Raw genomic sequence first — 16,276 nt, forward strand, 5'->3', positions numbered from 1 at the left:
TTCCAACCTTTTCGTGTTCACCAACACGTGGGACGCCTTCTCCCTTCTTGTCGGAGTCCGCATCCTAGACTTCCAGCTGGCCTGTCACACCGTGGCGTTCAGGTTGGCGGACATTACGGGGTTAGCTCTATACATCGACGGATACACATATGTGGTTCCAGATTGTATACACCCTTCTCCATGCCCTAAACACCTCGATGGGTGCCACATATATACACCCGTGCCACCCTCACGCCGAAATATCAATCAGGATCTTGACATGTTGATCCCGCTCGCGAACCAGCGCCTCAAACCCCTTTTCCACCACGTCTTCCATGCGGATCTTGCCCGTGATCATCGCCTCCGGAGATATCCTGTCAGCTGCAATGGCCTCAATGACCGCCTCGAAGTCCCCCTCGTCGCAGATAGCCGCCCCGAGGACATGCTTCTCATACGACACCACATCAAACGCATCAATCACCGGCTTCTCCTCCCACAGCGACACGATGGTCACCGTCCCCCGCACCCGGATCCCCTTCATCGCCGTGTCAAATCCAGCCTGCACCCCAGAGCACTCGAACGCAATGTCGGCCCCCGCGCCGGCCGTCATCGCCCGCACCGTGTCCACCGCATCCGCCGTCCGCGGGTCCACCACGTCCGTGGCTCCCAGCCTTGTCGCAAACCGCCGTCGTTGCGCCGACACCTCCGCCACCACGATGCGCTCCACCCCGCGTGCCTTCAGCACCTGCACCACCGCCAGCCCGATCGGGCCCCCGCCGACCACCAACGCCGTCTGCGCCGTGTCAACCGGAGCCCGGTCGACGGCGTGCCAGGCCACCGTGAGCGGCTCGACCAGCGCTGTGTGCGTGAATCATGTCAGCCACCATCTCGTCAGGTCGGTCCAGCCCGGTTGGAAATCACACTCGCACTCACCTCCGATATCCAGCGGGAAGGATCCCGGCAGCGGGATGGCATGCTTTTCCGCCACCACCACATGGTCCGACAGACCGCCTGCATTGCCTAGCCACCCGGTCATTCCGTAGTCCATAAGCAGAACAGTAGACTAAAGGCACATCACTCACTGCTATACCCGATAAACCCCAGGTTCCGGCAGCAGTTCGGCCGCCCCCGCACGCAGCACGGACAGGTGCCGTCCGCCAGGTTCGGCTTGATGGCCACTCGGTCCCCGACCTGGACGCGCGTCACGCCGGCGCCGACTTCCTCGACGGTGCCGCTAAACTCGTGGCCCAGTGTGACGGGCATCTTCTGGCCGGTGATGGCGTGCGGCGTCTGCGGGATCGTGATGGGCCCGGAGAGGTATTCGTGGAGGTCTGGCCCGGGTTCAGACGCTTGATTGTATGGATAACGAGACCGGGAGAGAACTTACCGCTTCCGCAGATTCCCACGAACGCAGGCCGGATCTGGGAGGTTAGCCTTGCGGGGGTCTGCTCGTGGAGGACGGCATGCATACCTTTACCTGGCCGGCGGCGCAGGTGGGCTCTTCGATCTGGTCGACGCGGATGTCGCCGCGTCCGTGGAATCGAACGGCGCGCATGTTTGGTTGTGGTGATTGGAGGAGTACTTGGATGTAAGACTGTATGGGTTGGCTCGAGGAGGCGGAGGGATGTGGATGGAGATATCACCCACGGCGTAGAGGTAGACAAATTCCTCCCCGAGTGTTTAACCCCAACTTCCCCCTCAACCGGATATTCCCCAGCGGAATTCTTTCCACTTTGATATTCTCCACACTCGCGGGGGTTGCGGGGCTTCAGTTGACTATGCGTATTGCGTACACCGGATAGAGTCACTGCAACTTATAGACGGCCTACACAACGATATACGACTACAACCGGACGCGTAGAATCGTAAACATGTTATTAACGCTCGCATATTTACTATCCGGAACTCTGAACCATGCAATCCGCATTCTATCCTCTACCGCACAGTAGCGTTCTTCAGGCTCTTGACAGTGCACACACCACCCTGGGTCATCAGCTTACCGAGCGCGGGCTTGCCCTCCTGGCCCTGAACCGCCGGCACGGCGGCGCTCTCAAACGCAACCTCCAAGCCCTCCGTAGTCGTAAATCCCGGCTGGAAAGTCTCCCAGACCTTCTTCTTCGGGTTGAGCACCTTCTCGGGTTCGCCCTCGCTCCACCCGTCAAAGTACACCCGCTGGCCGGCCTCCGCGCCCGCAGGCGGGTTCACCAGTTCGACGGGCCCACCGTGCGAGTCCTCGCCCTCGGCCACCCGCGGTGACGCCGCCAGCACCATGGCGGCGGACTTGATACCACGCATAGTGACCGGCTTGAGGTTGCAGACGGCGACGATCTTGCGGCCCTGCATCTCCTCTAGCGGCACGAGCCCGTTCAGGCCGGAGCACACGGTGCGCACCGTCTTGCCGGTGGCCTCGTCCAGCGACGTGTTGTCCGTGCCGGGGGCGTCGCCGCAGTCGATGGTCGACACGTACAGCGAGTCGGCGTTGGGGTGGTTCACGGCGCGGAGGATGTGGCCGACGCGGAGATCAATGACCGAGGGGGACGGCGGAGCGGCCGGCGCTGGCGCGGCCTTGGGCTGCTTCGGCTGCTTCTCCTTCTTTTCCTTCTTCTTGCCCTGGGGCTTGTCGCCGGCGGCGCCCGCCTCGCCGCTCTCTTTGGCAGCGGGAGCGGCCTGCGCGGGCTTGCCCTGGCCGACGACGACGGTCTTCTCGCCGGCGTCGGCGGCAGCCTTCTCCTTCTTCTTGCGCTCCTTCTCCTCCTTGGGGTCGACGGGCTTGGGGACGAAGCGCACGTCCGTCAGGTCGATGGCGACCTTCTCCTCATCGGGGATCTTGAGGGCGAAGAGACGGCTGTTCTGGACGAAGTCGACATGGCGGACGATGTGGTGGCGGCCCTGCTCGCCAGTGCGTTCGTCGGGCGACCACTTCTCGACGAGCGGCGCCAGGAGCGCGTACACGGCGATGTCGGCCACGGAGGGCTTCGCGCCGAGCAGGGTGGTGCGGGTCGCGAGGTGGCCGTTGAGCTGGTCGAGGATCTTGGTGACGGTGACCTTCTCATCCTTGACGAGGGCGGATTGGAGTCCAGAGACGGTGCACAGCCATTGTTTCACGTCGGCGTCCTCGGCGGCGGAGTAGGTGGTGTGCGGGAAAATCTTGGGCGAGGCCGTGAGGAGGTCGGGCTCGGTGGCGTCGGGAGACACGGCGGTCGGGTAGGAGCGGTAGAGGAGCGAGAGGAGAGAGGTCTCCGGGGCGGAATTGATGGCCATGGTTGCGAGACAGCGGAGGGGACGCTGGAGATGAAGACGAGGAGGGGTAGGAGGGAAGAAAAGTGATGGTGGGAATCGCGGGGTTCTTCTGCTGGCGGCCCGTCGAAGGGTCACGGCGGGGCGGATGAACGACGACAACGTGGATTCGGTGATGACCCCGGGTTAACGGGATCTGGTATAGGGTTGGAATGGGAATTGAGACGCGAGGAGGAATTAGAGGTGGAATTGATCGCGATATACTCGCTGGGGGCTTTTTTTGATCTTTTTTTCACCGCTTACTCAGAGGGGCGGTAACATCTGGCAGATGCGGGCGGTGAATCAATTGCATCAAAAGTGATGTATACGCAGTAGTTACTGGCAGATGTATGTCTAATCACTATAATTGTTTCAATATGCAGCAGTAAACAGTGAAGACGCTTAGTCACGCAGAAGAGACTGAAGAGAATCAGACGGGCTTGTTGTTGAGCTTTCACTTTTGTCACGTGCCTTCGGATATATATACTCCTTTCATGCCTGTTGCTTCCAATATATTTCAACTTACCTCTGATCCTCGGCCCTAACTATAATACCAGACTCGTGCTACAAGCCCTTAGGATGTCGAATGGACACACGTATCTGGAGATCGCGCTGCAGGAGTGATATTTGATTGAAGTGCTGCGTCCCTCTGTCCTATTCTGTATGCATTGTTTGCGCACCCCGGTGCGTGATTTCGTGTTTGACACCGAAGAACCCGAGGCATTCGCGGTCTATTGTGTCTTGGGCGCGATGGCATCTGCCTCCAGCTCTTCTACTTTCATAGTACCTGATATTACTCCTTTGGGGGTCGTGGCGGTACTTGACCGCGTCTCGTGAAAGGTCGGACCTTGGTTGGAATTGCTGACTACACCCTTTGGTAATAAGAAGCCGCGAAGCAAGCGAGTAATCTGATCATCGTTGAAGCTAAGAAATACGGTGGTCTCCCTGAGTTTTCTCAGGTTCTTGCCTATACGGGTAAGTAATTAGATCAAAGTCCAGATATGATGTCTTCAAGCTAGCTGGAAATACCACAGAGCGATCGAAAGCTGAGAGACTGCAAGGAAATAAGCTGCAATGAAGTATCACTTGATGCTCTGAACAGTCTCAATGGAGAGCCTGCTGCTACCTGACCATAGAGCCTGAGACAAGCCCTTTCGACTGCGAGGAGCTTTGACTTGAAGTTGCTCATATATGCCCAAGAAGCCTCGGCACAAAGGGGAGAGACTATCTTAAAACCTTCTAGAAATCCTTAAGAGTTTTTTGGACCTCAGAAATGCTCAATACCTGGAGAAAACAGGTCTTTGGTTTAGATGGGACAGCAATGTTCAAACCTAACGTGCACGATCAATACCGCCCAATTCAAGGAAAAAGCACAGTTTGCCTCGAAACTCCTGTCCCTAAGTCTGGATCGAAGGAAGCTCACGGTACAATTCTATTGACTACTCATGAATAAATATTGTCGGGCAATGAAGTAGTTCCCGTCGAAAATGGGTTTCAAAAAATGTGTCAATCTAATATATGGGTATAAGCGTTTGCTAACTGATTCCTAACTGTTTAGCATCAGCACACCTCGACTAATAACCTTCGTACTCATGTTAAAACTCATGAGTTTTTTTCACTTCCTCGATAATGATAAGGAAAAGGATAAAGGTGGCCGTATCCCGCAGAAGGTTGTCGATGAGGCACTTCGTAAGTGATTCCTGAGTACTTCCTAGGTGGCTATAGACTGCTTACGAAGCACTTAGAGTTCTACAGATCCCTTTTTGTGGGCAAGGAGCTCGGAACTACAACCACTTCCAAAGTAGTTGGTGGCTTTAATGATATTGTCTACGACCCCGGGTCGGCTGTTGGTAGTGGAGGCCTCCCGAAACTCCGAGTCAAGAAGGATAGCAAGGTAAGTACTCCCTAACTGCTTCTTAAGTACTTAGAGAGCTATAAGCTAACTGATCTATAATTGCTTAGGTTCATATAACTAATATGCACCTGAAGATTGGTGAGATGGGTTATAACGTGCCCTGCGATTCTTGCAAGAAGAGAAGCAATTGCTGCAAAGACATTAATCTTTACGATTATTTTGTCTATTTTGATTCGCCTCTGTAGGCGGGTTATGTACTCGGAGTTTCTCAAGATTATATCGACAGACTTTATGCAAGGAAAAGAGTCGAATGCCGTGATGTATAACTGGATGATCACCTCAGCTAAGAGTTTCGCGGGCATGGGTTTCAACCGTCGTCGTGAGTTCCTATTCGACCTGGTCCAAGTGTGCCACCAGAGAAGACAGCCGGCCATCGACGGAAGAGGACGATGACCAGATGGATGAAGACCAGGCCAAGGGAAATGATGATGTCCAGCCAGCCGATCCAACCCTCGATGACGTGGACGGCCACCCGGATCCCGAGAATGCGGCTGAGGAGCAAAGCAAATCTCACCTGGAGGTGAGCAATGACGACGACGCCATTGAGGCCACAGCAACATTTGGGTGAATCGAATGTGCAAGGTACCTCCGAATTCCATATCAACGGAATATAGAATATCATACTAAACTGAGATTTGACCCAGTAAATGGGTACATCACACGGCCCAGGCTATAATACTGCACGAGAACAGTTGATCCTACTTGTGCAGGCGCGGAAGGCCATACCACAAAGCATTATTGATTGCTTAATTAAGTCTATGCCCCGTAGACTTCAAGCGATTTATTCTGTTCGTGGATGGTATACTAAATACTAATGTAAATGAACGACTCTACGAGTTTTATGACCGTAGAGTTATGTGTGGTGGAATTATTCGCATTCAAAAGTGGCCATTTTTATGAGAAAATCGAGAGTAAACAGACTTTTGAACTATGTTGTACTAATATATGCTACTAATACTGCCTGTGAGTTGAACAATATACTTACGGAATTTGAGAAATGGTATTTCAAGGATACACAGTATCCCTCACACATTGGCTTTGGTGATGAGAATATCCAATCCCGGAACCCACGCAGCCTCCAGAGTTGACATACTCATATACACTTTTGCACCTGTCGATGCGGTTACTATACTCCTTATCATTACTCTGTCATCCACCTAAAGCCAAGATTGCCCACATCGGCTTAGCAGGCAAAAAGTCGACAAGGGAATGTGGCTAACTACCGACCCGTCTCGATGTCTGTATCCAAATATGCCAGTACTTTTAGATTCAGCAGCAGTTCATATCACTTCGTACCAAGGCAAAACTGGACATCCAACCACTCGACGACCCCTGCCGTCTTTTGGTTCCCACTTCGTCCATCCATATTCACCAACCGACGCCATCGAGCAGTGAAGGGTCCTTTACTTAAAGCAGGTCTACGGGTACAGGGGATGTTGCAATGACTGTACTAGTGGATAGGCAGAGAAGAGGGGCGATTGTGATTCGTTTAAACCGAATATACCATGCACAGGCGCTGTTACTTATGCTAGGAAGTAGAAGATTGGGTGCCAAGGGAGGCCTGCCTTTGCCTGCACCCTGCTTTAATCCCTCCAAATTTGTCCCACATGCTGTAAAGTGGTTTACCAGGTTTTTAGAGGAGCATCCAACTTGCGTTGATGGATGCTGTGTTGCAGAAACCGGTGCAGTTTCACCCCAGGTAAAACGTTATCAAAGTGTGAACAAAATAATTATTAGATTTTGGAATGCTTATGCTTCAATTGAATTTGTTTGTAGAATAGCAGGGCAAAGTTCAAATGCAGCGAGTTTTTTACATTGGTCTTTACGACGACGATGAGTTTCTGCCTCAGGCGGATCGGGAAGTACATAAGCAATAGATTTAAATTCCCATACAAAACGCGAACCCAATTTCCCACCGCGCCATTCCCACCATCAGCCACCACACCATGTCAACACAATCTGCACGGAGCATTCTCTTCACACATACGTCCCCACAGCAGGGGTTTAAGCTGCTCGAGCTCCCGCCTGAATTGGTTGACGCGCTCTCCTCCAAGGAGCCTCCGACGTAAGCATCCACGCTCCACGCGCTCGCCCATTCTTCATACTTAATTCTCCAACTAACACCCTACGAAACAGACTGGAATTCAAATCACCGTCACTATCAAATCAAGACACTGCAGAAGCACCCACAGATCGCGACTTCGTCCACCTTTGCACGCCCACCCAAACCTACCAGGTCCGCCAGGTCCAGTCCTCCAATTCCATCCACATAATCCGCCCCAGCAATGATGACAGCGGCGTGCAACGCGGCGACATCAACATCGTCGTCGCCGGCGAGCAAGACGACGACCTCAACCTCGTCGAAACTATGACCGCCATGGCCAAATGCAGCTCCACCCTCGAGTTGTACACCCCGCCTGGTGGATTCTCCGCTGTCCCGTACCTGGAGCGCATGCTGCGCATCTACGATCGTCCGGCGACGGGAGCTGGCGAGATGGCTCCCGAGGGGAGCTATAACGAGCAGCAGCGGGTGATCCGGGGCGTGTTCGGCGATGTACCGGTGTCGACGGCGCTGTGTGAGCGGGGCTGGGTGGAGAAGTGCGCGTTCGTTTGGGGGAGGGAGTGTTGGCTGCCGTCGGCGCGGGCCCAAGTGGATGTGTGGGAGAGAATGGTGGAGGGGGCGGTGCTGCAGGGGATCAATCTGGGGAGCCAGTTTTTGGTGCCGGATTTGTGGCGTGCAGTGCTGGATGAGGATGGGGAGGCGCCGTTCCCGCGGCCGCTGTTTGAGGCTGTTGTACGGAGGGTGTGTGAGGGTGAGGAGACAGGGCTGGGGCGACTGTTTGATGCGTTCGAGATGAAGTGTGAGTGTCTTTGCAGGCCATTTGTGCTGACTTGTGTAGTGTTTGCTGATTGTCGGTGGACAGGGACGAGTATCGATCAGAGCCGCTGTATCAAATGGATAGGGGAGACGTATCTGGAGGCGATGGCACCTTCCGCGAACGAGGCCGTTGGACGGGGCGAGTATCTGAATGTCTGGAGAGACCACCTTCCTGAGGCGTGGCGGAGCGAGGTCGCCTGGTCCAAGTTGCCGGTATGTGATGGAGTGGTGTGTTGGTGTCATACGGAGTCTAACGCTGCATAGGACGGATCGTACAAATTCCCCGATCCGACGACGATTTGTTTCGTCAATGAGTTGGACCGGCAAAAGTTGAAGAAGAACGTGTCCACGGATGCTAGCGCGGCTACGGCAGCGAAGAAGACCAGAAACTGGCATGAGCTATTCAAGAACCAAAAGAGACAGAAACGCTAGGACGGGTCCAGAAGACCTCCAATGCTTGGCTATTGCCTCTATGCTTTTAGCCCGATCTAAAACTAACGTTCGCCAGCAAGTACAAGTCCAGACCTGTCAGCACCAAGCGTACTTCTCGTTCAAATACCATTCCACATCCTCGTTGGGGCCATGGTCCGGCCCCATCCATCTTAGACAGGCGATGCTGTCTTCTTCTCGGTGGACCACCTTGGCGGAAGGGTCCACCAAAGCCACGGCCTCCTCCAACAACGGAGTAGGGTTCCAGAATTCCACGGTGGCCATATCCCATTCATGAGCTTCGAACTGAGCCCGTCGCAGGATTGCCGCCATGGCCTTTGCCGTGGCCTGCGACTCCTCTGCGGACTTCGGTTCATTGTACACCCACCGCAGGATGAAGAGGGTGTTTTCCGCAGGCGTTTCGCCGAACTTCCGGTTCCAGGTACAATACACGCCGGATTTATCGTCACCAGCGCCCTTGATTACCGGCGTAGCGCGGCCTGGATGGAGCTTCCGTGCATAAAACTCCTCTCTGGCCCAGTGCCATGAGTAGTGATCAAAATCGGGGGCGATTGCTACTTTGGGTCCCGGACTCTTCTGCGACGCTACCTTCAGGAGATCCCGCTCCTTCTGGAGGACTTGGTCGCTACACATGTAGCGCCGGATGTCCTCTGCCGTCAAGTCTCTTGCTGGAGTGAAGTCCCCTCCGTCCCGCGGGACCGGCGGAAGTGCAAAGTGGGAGGAGGGGAAAGGATTCCAGCCGAATTGCGCATAGAACTTCTTCCCGATGTCCGAGAAGAGCACGCTGAAGAGGGGTCTGTTGGCGGTCTTCTCCATTTTCCACGTGTCCATCTTCAAGCTGAGCTCTTGCAGCATTCTCTTCGCGTACCCTTTACCGCGGAACTCTGGGCGACAATAGACGCTCCCGACGCCGTAGGCAGTGGCGTCAGATACACAGCCATCATGGGCACACCATACTTTCTTCCGGTATGTCTCGCACGAGCTGAGGATGGTCCGCTGGTCTTCGGGCTGACGACGGTCCACCAGGATCCAGCAGGCCAAACTGCCACCTCTGGTCAAGGGCTGCTGGGCAAGAAGCTCCTCGCGTGCCAGATATGAATCCAGATCCAGTGACCCTTGCCACGCGGTACCATTCAGTTTGATGGAGGCAATTCGCTCCTGGGACGTGGCGAGCACGAGGGTGAGCTCGGGAGAGTCCCCCGACGGCAGGCTCGCGTTGTCCGAGTATGAGGTATCTGCAGCGATCATAATGGCCCCAAGCGTTTCAATTGAGCCGGGGTGACTCTGGGATGACAATGGACTAGAATACGGGATATAGACTATGGGTTAGGGCAGTAGTGATGATGATGGCGGTGGTGAAAACGGTTGGGGTTCCCTCAAGTTCTGGCTGGTTGCGGAGAGACAGACCAACTTAGGTAGACTAGACGGAATTGAGTCCACAGCGGGGAATTCCCTAGATATATCAGCGCGGGATCAATGACGACGGGGAGCAATGATCACGATGGCCCCCTTGCTATAGTTCCACAGATGGCATTTCTATTTGTCACACGCCGCCGACGACAAGCGGTGGGAAGCGCTCACATGAGGGCTGGACCTTCCTGGTTGGTTGGTTGGATCGTGACAGATGACGTCGATGCACGTTAGGTAAGCGCATTCCTGCCCCGGAAATCAGGCAGGTTTTCCCGGGCGGTGTATTTCTGCCCGCGTTCTTTGTTGCTTCATTGACCGTTTTGTCGAAGCACTGCATCTTCACGCGAGTTTGCTTCTGCTCTCGCTCTGCTCGGCGGTTCGTTTGAAGAACCGGTTGGACGATCTGTCCGTCGGCTCAGCACGCCAGTCGGCCTCATTTGGCTCGCGGTGCTAACTTCGGTCCCCCCGAGCGGCCCAGTTTGTACCCCACCGCGAGGTCCGTGACATCGTCGATGTTTGATATCGGCCGTATCCTTGCTCAAACGACTGCTACCCTCTTACTGGAGGGTCCCTGAGTGAATCGTCACTAGTGGAAATCCAAAACGTTGCTAGACAGGTAGATCACACGACTTTATTGAGGCCTGAGGCTAAGTAGGTCCTCATTTTATCAATTTCATACGATTCAATTTCTTCTCAATCAGACATCAAAGATCTGGGACGCAATCTACAGTCGATCCCATCACCTTTGCGTATACTTTCAAACATAAGATTTGTCATGGTGTCCTCATTCACCGGATATCTACCTGCGGAAGATGCCTATCTACGTTGACAGTAGAGTGACTGACTTGCACACTCCAGCTATAAAATTACCTACTCCTCGAAGCAACCTGAACGCTCTCCACTATGTCCGGGCTGTTCTCGAGAGATCTTGACCTGGACTTGGTCACCAATGACAACGGCTTGTTGTTCGACTTGGTCGGCCTGGGAGACATGCCCGAAAAGCCAGATGACGCTGCAGATTACCACAACAGACGTCAGCATCGTTCCCCTCCAAGGAAGAGACAGAGGACAGCGAACCACTCCCTTCCAACTGTGCAGCACCCAGATCTGATTGACTTGACGAGTCCATTCGGTTCTTTGGGTTCGACGCCCACCGCCTCCCCAGCCTACATGGCCCCCTCTACTCCATTCCCCTTTCAGGACCCTTCCACCTCTCCTACATCCACTGCTGACGTTGTGCTGGCTCAGATCATCGAGTTGTTCCCAGACATCAGTCCAGACTATGTAACCCAGCTTGTCAGGCCTTTACATGGAAGCGATGACCCATCCGCCTTGATAAGCGGCGTCGTCCATCAGATCCTGGACAAGCCATCATATCCCAAACGGGCAAAACGCAAACTGGAACCCAATACCCTGGAAGGAAGTATCGAGGAAAACCACAAGAAGTACCTTGTGGGGCCGGATGTTCAAACTGCCGACTACAAGCGCCGAATGTGAGTGACTCGCCTACATGTACCTGCCCACACTGACCAGACGCAGTATACAGTCTCTGGAGCATGAATTTCCCTATGTTCCCCTGTTGATCATAAAGGACGCGGTCAACAGAGAGAAGTGCCTATACTCGGCTTACTTGAAGCTATTCAAGCTAGAACACCTTGACAATCCATCAGACCTGCCGTACGTCCGACTGAAGCACCGAAGACCACGGTCATCACACAAGGAAACCGATCTTCTCGTAACATATAACCTATCTGGAAATGACAAGGAGCTGGAGGCCGCCAAACGAGATGCGAACGCACTTCGTGAAGAGGCGGATCAGAAAGCAGCAGAGAAACTCAACGAGGAGCAACACATCCGCCTGGGCAGACTCGTCGAGTGCCAATGCTGCTACTCGGACGTCCCGTCAAACCGACACATCACCTGTCTGGGCCCTAATGCACACCCCTTCTGCTACACCTGCGTCCGCAAGTCCGCGGAGACCCAGGTCGGCCTCATGAAGCATCAGGTCCACTGCATGGACACCAGCGGCTGCACCGCCAAGTTCACCCGCTCTCGGCTACATACTGCCCTAGGATCAGCGTTGCTGGACAAGCTGGACGCCCTCCAGCAGGACGATGAGATCCAGCAGGCGAACCTGGAGGGCCTGGAGAGCTGTCCCTTCTGCGACTTCAAGGCGATCTGTGCGCCGGTCGAGGAGGACCGAGAATTCCGCTGTCTCAAGCCGTCGTGCGAGATGGTCAGCTGTCGGCTCTGCAAAGCAGAAAGCCACCTCCCGCAGACCTGCGCCGAGGCCCGGAGGGAACGGGGCGTGAGCGAGCGCCATCAGGTCGAGGAGGCCATGAGCGAGGCCCTCATCCGGCCGTGTCCCCGGTGCAAGGTGAAAATCGTCAAGGAAAGCGGCTGCAACCGAATGTTCTGCACGCGGTGTCACTGCTTCATGTGCTACGTCTGTCGGAAGGACATCACCCACCAAGGATCGTACAATCACTTCAACAGAGCGCCGACCTTCTGCCCGACCTGGGATCACCCCGAGAAACCACCGCGATCCCACTCCGAGGTCGACAACGCCCAGGACGCCGCCATCGCGCGTCTCCTCCAAAGCAACCCTACCCTGACGGAGGAGGACCTGCGCGTGCATTCGGCGACGCCCAAAAAGCAAAAGGAGAACCCGGCTCCCACCACTCGGCCTCCTGGGGAGGCTCGTCACGTCCCGCGCCAGCACCGGCCGGTCAACCCGCCGCCAGCCCCAGCGCCGCCCAGGCTTCCCCGTATCCACGAGGGATTCCCACGAGAGTACATGCCGCCCGTCTTCCACCAACACAACGCCTACCCCGTTGTCAAGATCCACCAGCCCCAACCGCCGCCGCTCGTCCACCCCTTCCCCGGACGTCCGCCGTACCCAGATAATGCCATGCCACGCCTCAACGCCGCGGCCGCAGCCCCCGCCCCCGCAGACGTCGTCGCCGCGCGAAACGCAAGAGCACCGCTCATTCAGCCCGTCTTCCCACCCGTCAACGCCCAGGATATGCCTCCCCGACCTGCCCGCCCCTCCAACCCGGCGCCGATCGCGCCTAAGCGCCCAAAGACCATCAATGCGGACCCGCTGGGATGGCCTCGTTGGGATGGGCCAGAACTTGCGGAGCCCGCCATGCCTGTCCCGGGGGTGCCGTTCACGGGGCCCCATCTGCACATGTACAGACGCCCGGGGTCGCAGCCGCCGACCCCTCCGTTCCCTCATTTGCCGTTCAGCTAGCGAGGTACGCATTAGGATGCATTGTGCATAGTGATTTGGTTTCTCGGATATGAGACGAGACGAGTGCACCACATTGGAGCGAGATTGGGATCCGGACGGGTAGGTATTCTTGAGGCAGTAACGGATGGGGCATGGCATTTGCGTTGTGTAGCTTATATTCTCCCGGGTTGGTTGGTTGGTTGCGGTCTAGGATATGAGGATAGTATCTAATGTTGGGACGTGACGTTCAAAGCACGATGCATTCCAGAGCCGGATAAGATAGATGAAATAATGATTGATCAGAATCCATTCGTACGTCTAGCAAACGTCTGTCATACATACATCCATCCATCGTGTAGAAAGTTTGTTCCAAAAAAAAAAAATAAGACATCCGTTACGGTTGCGACACTAAGATAATCAATCCTCCACCATCGACCCAACACAACGTACGTACCTTATCTAGGTTCCAGATCTTCTTCACCTTCGCTTCCGACAGATTCAACGCACAGCGGGACTCCAAGGCCTAACCACTAGAGAAAATCAGAACCAACCTCACGATGCAAGACCGGACCAGGGCAAATCAATCAGCGAGACGAGAGGGCAAGAAAAGATAAAGAGAAATACATGCGAGGATGCAGGGGTCCGTACGGACGGACAGGACAGGACAGGACGGAGACAGACAGACAGGAAGGACTCTTCGCTAACGGCACAGACAGGCACGGGCGATGCGGGGGACCTTTTGTAGCTAGAGATTTGAATTTGCTAGGATCATGTAGGAGAGCTCACGAAAGGAGATGGAGAAGTACAGTAGGAAATGGTATGGCAGGATAAAGGAAAAAAAAGGGAAAAAAAAAAAGGACAATCCATGACGGACGGAAATGGAGGAAAGAGAAGGGAAAAGGCGGAGAAGGAACGTGACAAGAAAGGGAAAAGGAAAAGGAAGAGAAATAATGGAAGGAAAGATATGAACCAGATCTATGTAATGCCATGCGAGTCCCAAAATCGTCCGCTCCCCATTTTATGTATTTGCGCCACTCAGTCGGACGACAATTCCTAAATCCCTCATCCATCATGTATGTTCGATCATTGGTCACGCTAAAACAAGAATGAGAAGCGGGGAAACTGAAAAGATGATGATGAAAAAAAAAGAGCAGAACATGGTTGGAATGGCAATGGAAAAAAGAAATAACTAGACGAACAGGCAAATAAAAAAAAAGCAACAAACGCAAGATGAACGGATGATCAAGTTCATGGCGGATATTCTGAGTCCACCGGTTCGTTAAATTTCTGTCGTGCCTCTTCCACCCATAGTTCCAGACGGAGCTCGCCGGCTTCGACACGTCGTACGGGCACGGTTTTGGCGCGACCGTTGGAGACGCGGGGCGCCGGTTGTTGCGGTTCGCCGTTCCGCAGTTTGGAGACGGAATATGGGGCGGTGCAGGATCGGAGGTGCACCTTGTCGGGTTCGGCGACAATCCACGTTTGCTCTTCGGTGGTGGTGCCGGCCGGGGGGAGGGCATCCTCGCGGACTTCGATGCAGACGGTGAAGCTGAACTCATCGTCGCGGGGGAGTGGGGTCAGACGGGCGCAGGCGGAGGCCAAACGGGCGAGACAGGCGCGGAACTGGGCCTCGAGGTCGACCTGGCGGGAGGCATCGTCGCGCTCCTCGAAGGAGGTGTTGACCTCACGGGGCGGGATGTGGGGGAAGCCGGAGAGGTCGAAGGCGTAACGTTCAAGAGGCTGATTCGTCCGCAGGGAGGAGATGATGATACTGACGGCGGTTATTGTGCCCTTGAGGATCTCGGTCTCGACGGCCATAGAGGCATCATTGATGTAGTCGCATACTTTGGGGTGACGGGATTGTCGGACGGGGTAGTTGTAGGCGCGGACGGGGAGGAAGGTGGCTCGCGGGTAGACCGAACGGAGATAGAGGATCTGGTGTATCGAGACGGTGAGGAACTTGGTGAAGGATGCGGCCAACGCAGTCTGGGTGTTGGGCATCAAACGGGGTGCGGCGACCGGAGCGGAGAATGTTGTCATGGTGGTGGTAACGGAGTTGAGGGTGGTGCTCTCACTGGCAATCGGCATTGCCGTCGAAGTGTCTGGTGTCGTCGTTTCCACGGGAAAGATGGTCGTGACGGGATCTCGGAGATTCTGAGTGCTGTTCCACCCTGAGGCTAATCATCGCTCTGCCTTTTCGCAATTGTCAACGTTCATCCAGGCGGTTTCTGTCTGTCTCTGTCTCTCTTTCGGAGTTCTTTTTTTTATTTTCCCAGTCTCAAAGTCTCCTCTGTTCTCTGTCTCCTGTCTTCTCTCCTGTCTCCTTTGTTGATGGACGGTTGGATGGAATCGCAATTGTCGGAGTTGAAAGGGATCCAGCGAGAATCACGAGAAATCGAGAAGAGATGCAGAAGAGGAGTGGGGGGAATTTTTCGGTAGATGGTGGGGTGGATGAATTTGAGAGGCGAAAGTTGGTGGGAGGAATTTTGAGCAGATGAGGGGAAAGATGATCCGTTCCGAACGGGGATATATAGAGGATCGAGAAAAGAGAAGGACGGCCAACGGAAGGGCTCAACAGGGGGAAAGCGAGAGATAAGAAGGGAAGAGGAGAGGGAAGAGAGTCGGATCAGACCGATGGTGGAAGAGGAAGAAGAGAAGAAGGGGAGAGGATGGAGGGGAAGAACACCAAACTGGGGGGGGAGTTTGGTGGTGACGGGCGGGAATGGAATGGAGGAGGAAGGGGAAAGGGAGGGGAGAAGGGGAGAAGAGGGGAAGAGTATCCAGGGAGGAGAGAAGAGAGAGAGAAGAAGAAGAGAGAGAGAGAGAGAGAGAGAGGGAAGAGAGAGAGAGAGAGAGGAGGGGAGGGGTGGATTATTGTGGACAACATACGTTGGGTGGACAAGAGGATTCCAAAGATTCAAACCTCAAAGCATGGATGCTATCGTTGAGATCGTGACGGTTTCTGCGAGGGCGATCTGGTATAGGCAGGCTTCCTTTTTTTTTCTTCTAATCAAAGAGAAAAAAAAATAATAGAAAATAATAGAATAAAAATAATATGAAGGGTGAGGTTGATGAAGATGATAATCCTTCTTCCCCCCCCAAAAAGATAATCGGAAATAAGAATGATAAAAATAAT

The 16,276-nt window shown here is 54.5% G+C and overlaps 8 protein-coding genes across 8 annotated transcripts; 4 read left to right on the top strand and 4 right to left on the bottom strand.

The window, feature by feature from the left end:
• Positions 1-112: 112 nt before the first annotated feature.
• BDV59DRAFT_207631 (2,3-butanediol dehydrogenase) lies at positions 113-1,534 on the bottom strand (the record flags this gene model as incomplete). Its single annotated transcript, XM_073695036.1, has 5 exons — positions 113-837; positions 913-999; positions 1,062-1,310; positions 1,367-1,400; positions 1,451-1,534. The coding sequence occupies 5 exons, from the start codon at positions 1,532-1,534 to the stop codon at positions 230-232; spliced, it is 1,062 nt and encodes a 353-aa protein (XP_073548265.1). The 3' UTR covers positions 113-229.
• On the top strand, positions 1,328-1,801 carry BDV59DRAFT_177509 (uncharacterized protein). Its single transcript, XM_073689619.1, has one exon. It carries the CDS (start codon positions 1,578-1,580, stop codon positions 1,779-1,781), a length of 204 nt encoding a protein of 67 aa, XP_073548266.1. The 5' UTR covers positions 1,328-1,577; the 3' UTR covers positions 1,782-1,801.
• A 1-nt stretch (position 1,802) lies between these two features.
• On the bottom strand, positions 1,803-3,531 carry BDV59DRAFT_177510 (putative cofactor for methionyl- and glutamyl-tRNA synthetases). Its single transcript, XM_073689620.1, has one exon. It carries the CDS (start codon positions 3,238-3,240, stop codon positions 1,915-1,917), a length of 1,326 nt encoding a protein of 441 aa, XP_073548267.1. The 5' UTR covers positions 3,241-3,531; the 3' UTR covers positions 1,803-1,914.
• A 1,328-nt stretch (positions 3,532-4,859) lies between these two features.
• Positions 4,860-5,738, top strand: BDV59DRAFT_201693 (uncharacterized protein; the record flags this gene model as incomplete). Its single annotated transcript, XM_073693865.1, has 3 exons — positions 4,860-4,944; positions 5,001-5,149; positions 5,454-5,738. The coding sequence occupies 3 exons, from the start codon at positions 4,860-4,862 to the stop codon at positions 5,736-5,738; spliced, it is 519 nt and encodes a 172-aa protein (XP_073548268.1).
• A 1,378-nt stretch (positions 5,739-7,116) lies between these two features.
• Positions 7,117-8,480, top strand: BDV59DRAFT_201694 (putative sister chromatid cohesion protein Dcc1; the record flags this gene model as incomplete). Its single annotated transcript, XM_073693866.1, has 4 exons — positions 7,117-7,235; positions 7,307-8,031; positions 8,095-8,261; positions 8,313-8,480. 4 exons carry the CDS (start codon positions 7,117-7,119, stop codon positions 8,478-8,480), a joined length of 1,179 nt encoding a protein of 392 aa, XP_073548269.1.
• Positions 8,010-10,103, bottom strand: BDV59DRAFT_177516 (uncharacterized protein). The gene is made up of 2 exons (XM_073689621.1): positions 8,313-10,103; positions 8,010-8,261 (listed from the first exon to the last, which is right to left on the bottom strand). The coding sequence occupies exon 1, from the start codon at positions 9,744-9,746 to the stop codon at positions 8,577-8,579; it is 1,170 nt and encodes a 389-aa protein (XP_073548270.1). The 5' UTR covers positions 9,747-10,103; the 3' UTR covers positions 8,010-8,261; positions 8,313-8,576.
• A 118-nt stretch (positions 10,104-10,221) lies between these two features.
• On the top strand, positions 10,222-13,424 carry BDV59DRAFT_177517 (uncharacterized protein). The gene is made up of 3 exons (XM_073689622.1): positions 10,222-10,559; positions 10,767-11,401; positions 11,448-13,424. The coding sequence occupies exons 2-3, from the start codon at positions 10,812-10,814 to the stop codon at positions 13,159-13,161; spliced, it is 2,304 nt and encodes a 767-aa protein (XP_073548271.1). The 5' UTR covers positions 10,222-10,559; positions 10,767-10,811; the 3' UTR covers positions 13,162-13,424.
• A 964-nt stretch (positions 13,425-14,388) lies between these two features.
• On the bottom strand, positions 14,389-15,180 carry BDV59DRAFT_193021 (putative mitotic spindle checkpoint protein (Mad2B); the record flags this gene model as incomplete). Its single annotated transcript, XM_073692147.1, has 1 exon — positions 14,389-15,180. One exon carries the CDS (start codon positions 15,178-15,180, stop codon positions 14,389-14,391), a length of 792 nt encoding a protein of 263 aa, XP_073548272.1.
• Between the last annotated feature and the right edge of the window lie 1,096 nt (positions 15,181-16,276).

This window comes from Aspergillus ambiguus (genome assembly GCF_047715705.1).
Source record: "Aspergillus ambiguus strain CBS 117.58 unplaced genomic scaffold BDV59scaffold_14, whole genome shotgun sequence".
Taxonomy (NCBI): Eukaryota; Fungi; Ascomycota; class Eurotiomycetes; order Eurotiales; family Aspergillaceae; genus Aspergillus; species Aspergillus ambiguus.

What these genes read in the sequence shown, in the direction of transcription:
- BDV59DRAFT_177516 (XM_073689621.1), bottom strand. Translation starts at nt 9,746, where the DNA reads ATGATCGCTGCAGATACCTCATACTCGGACAACGCGAGCCTGCCGTCG.
- BDV59DRAFT_177509 (XM_073689619.1), top strand. Translation starts at nt 1,578, where the DNA reads ATGGGTTGGCTCGAGGAGGCGGAGGGATGTGGATGGAGATATCACCCA.
- BDV59DRAFT_177510 (XM_073689620.1), bottom strand. Translation starts at nt 3,240, where the DNA reads ATGGCCATCAATTCCGCCCCGGAGACCTCTCTCCTCTCGCTCCTCTAC.
- BDV59DRAFT_177517 (XM_073689622.1), top strand. Translation starts at nt 10,812, where the DNA reads ATGTCCGGGCTGTTCTCGAGAGATCTTGACCTGGACTTGGTCACCAAT. An exon ending in GCCGACTACAAGCGCCGAAT is followed by an intron (nt 11,402 to 11,447) that starts GTGAGTGACTCG and finishes GACCAGACGCAG; the next exon opens with TATACAGTCTCTGGAGCATG.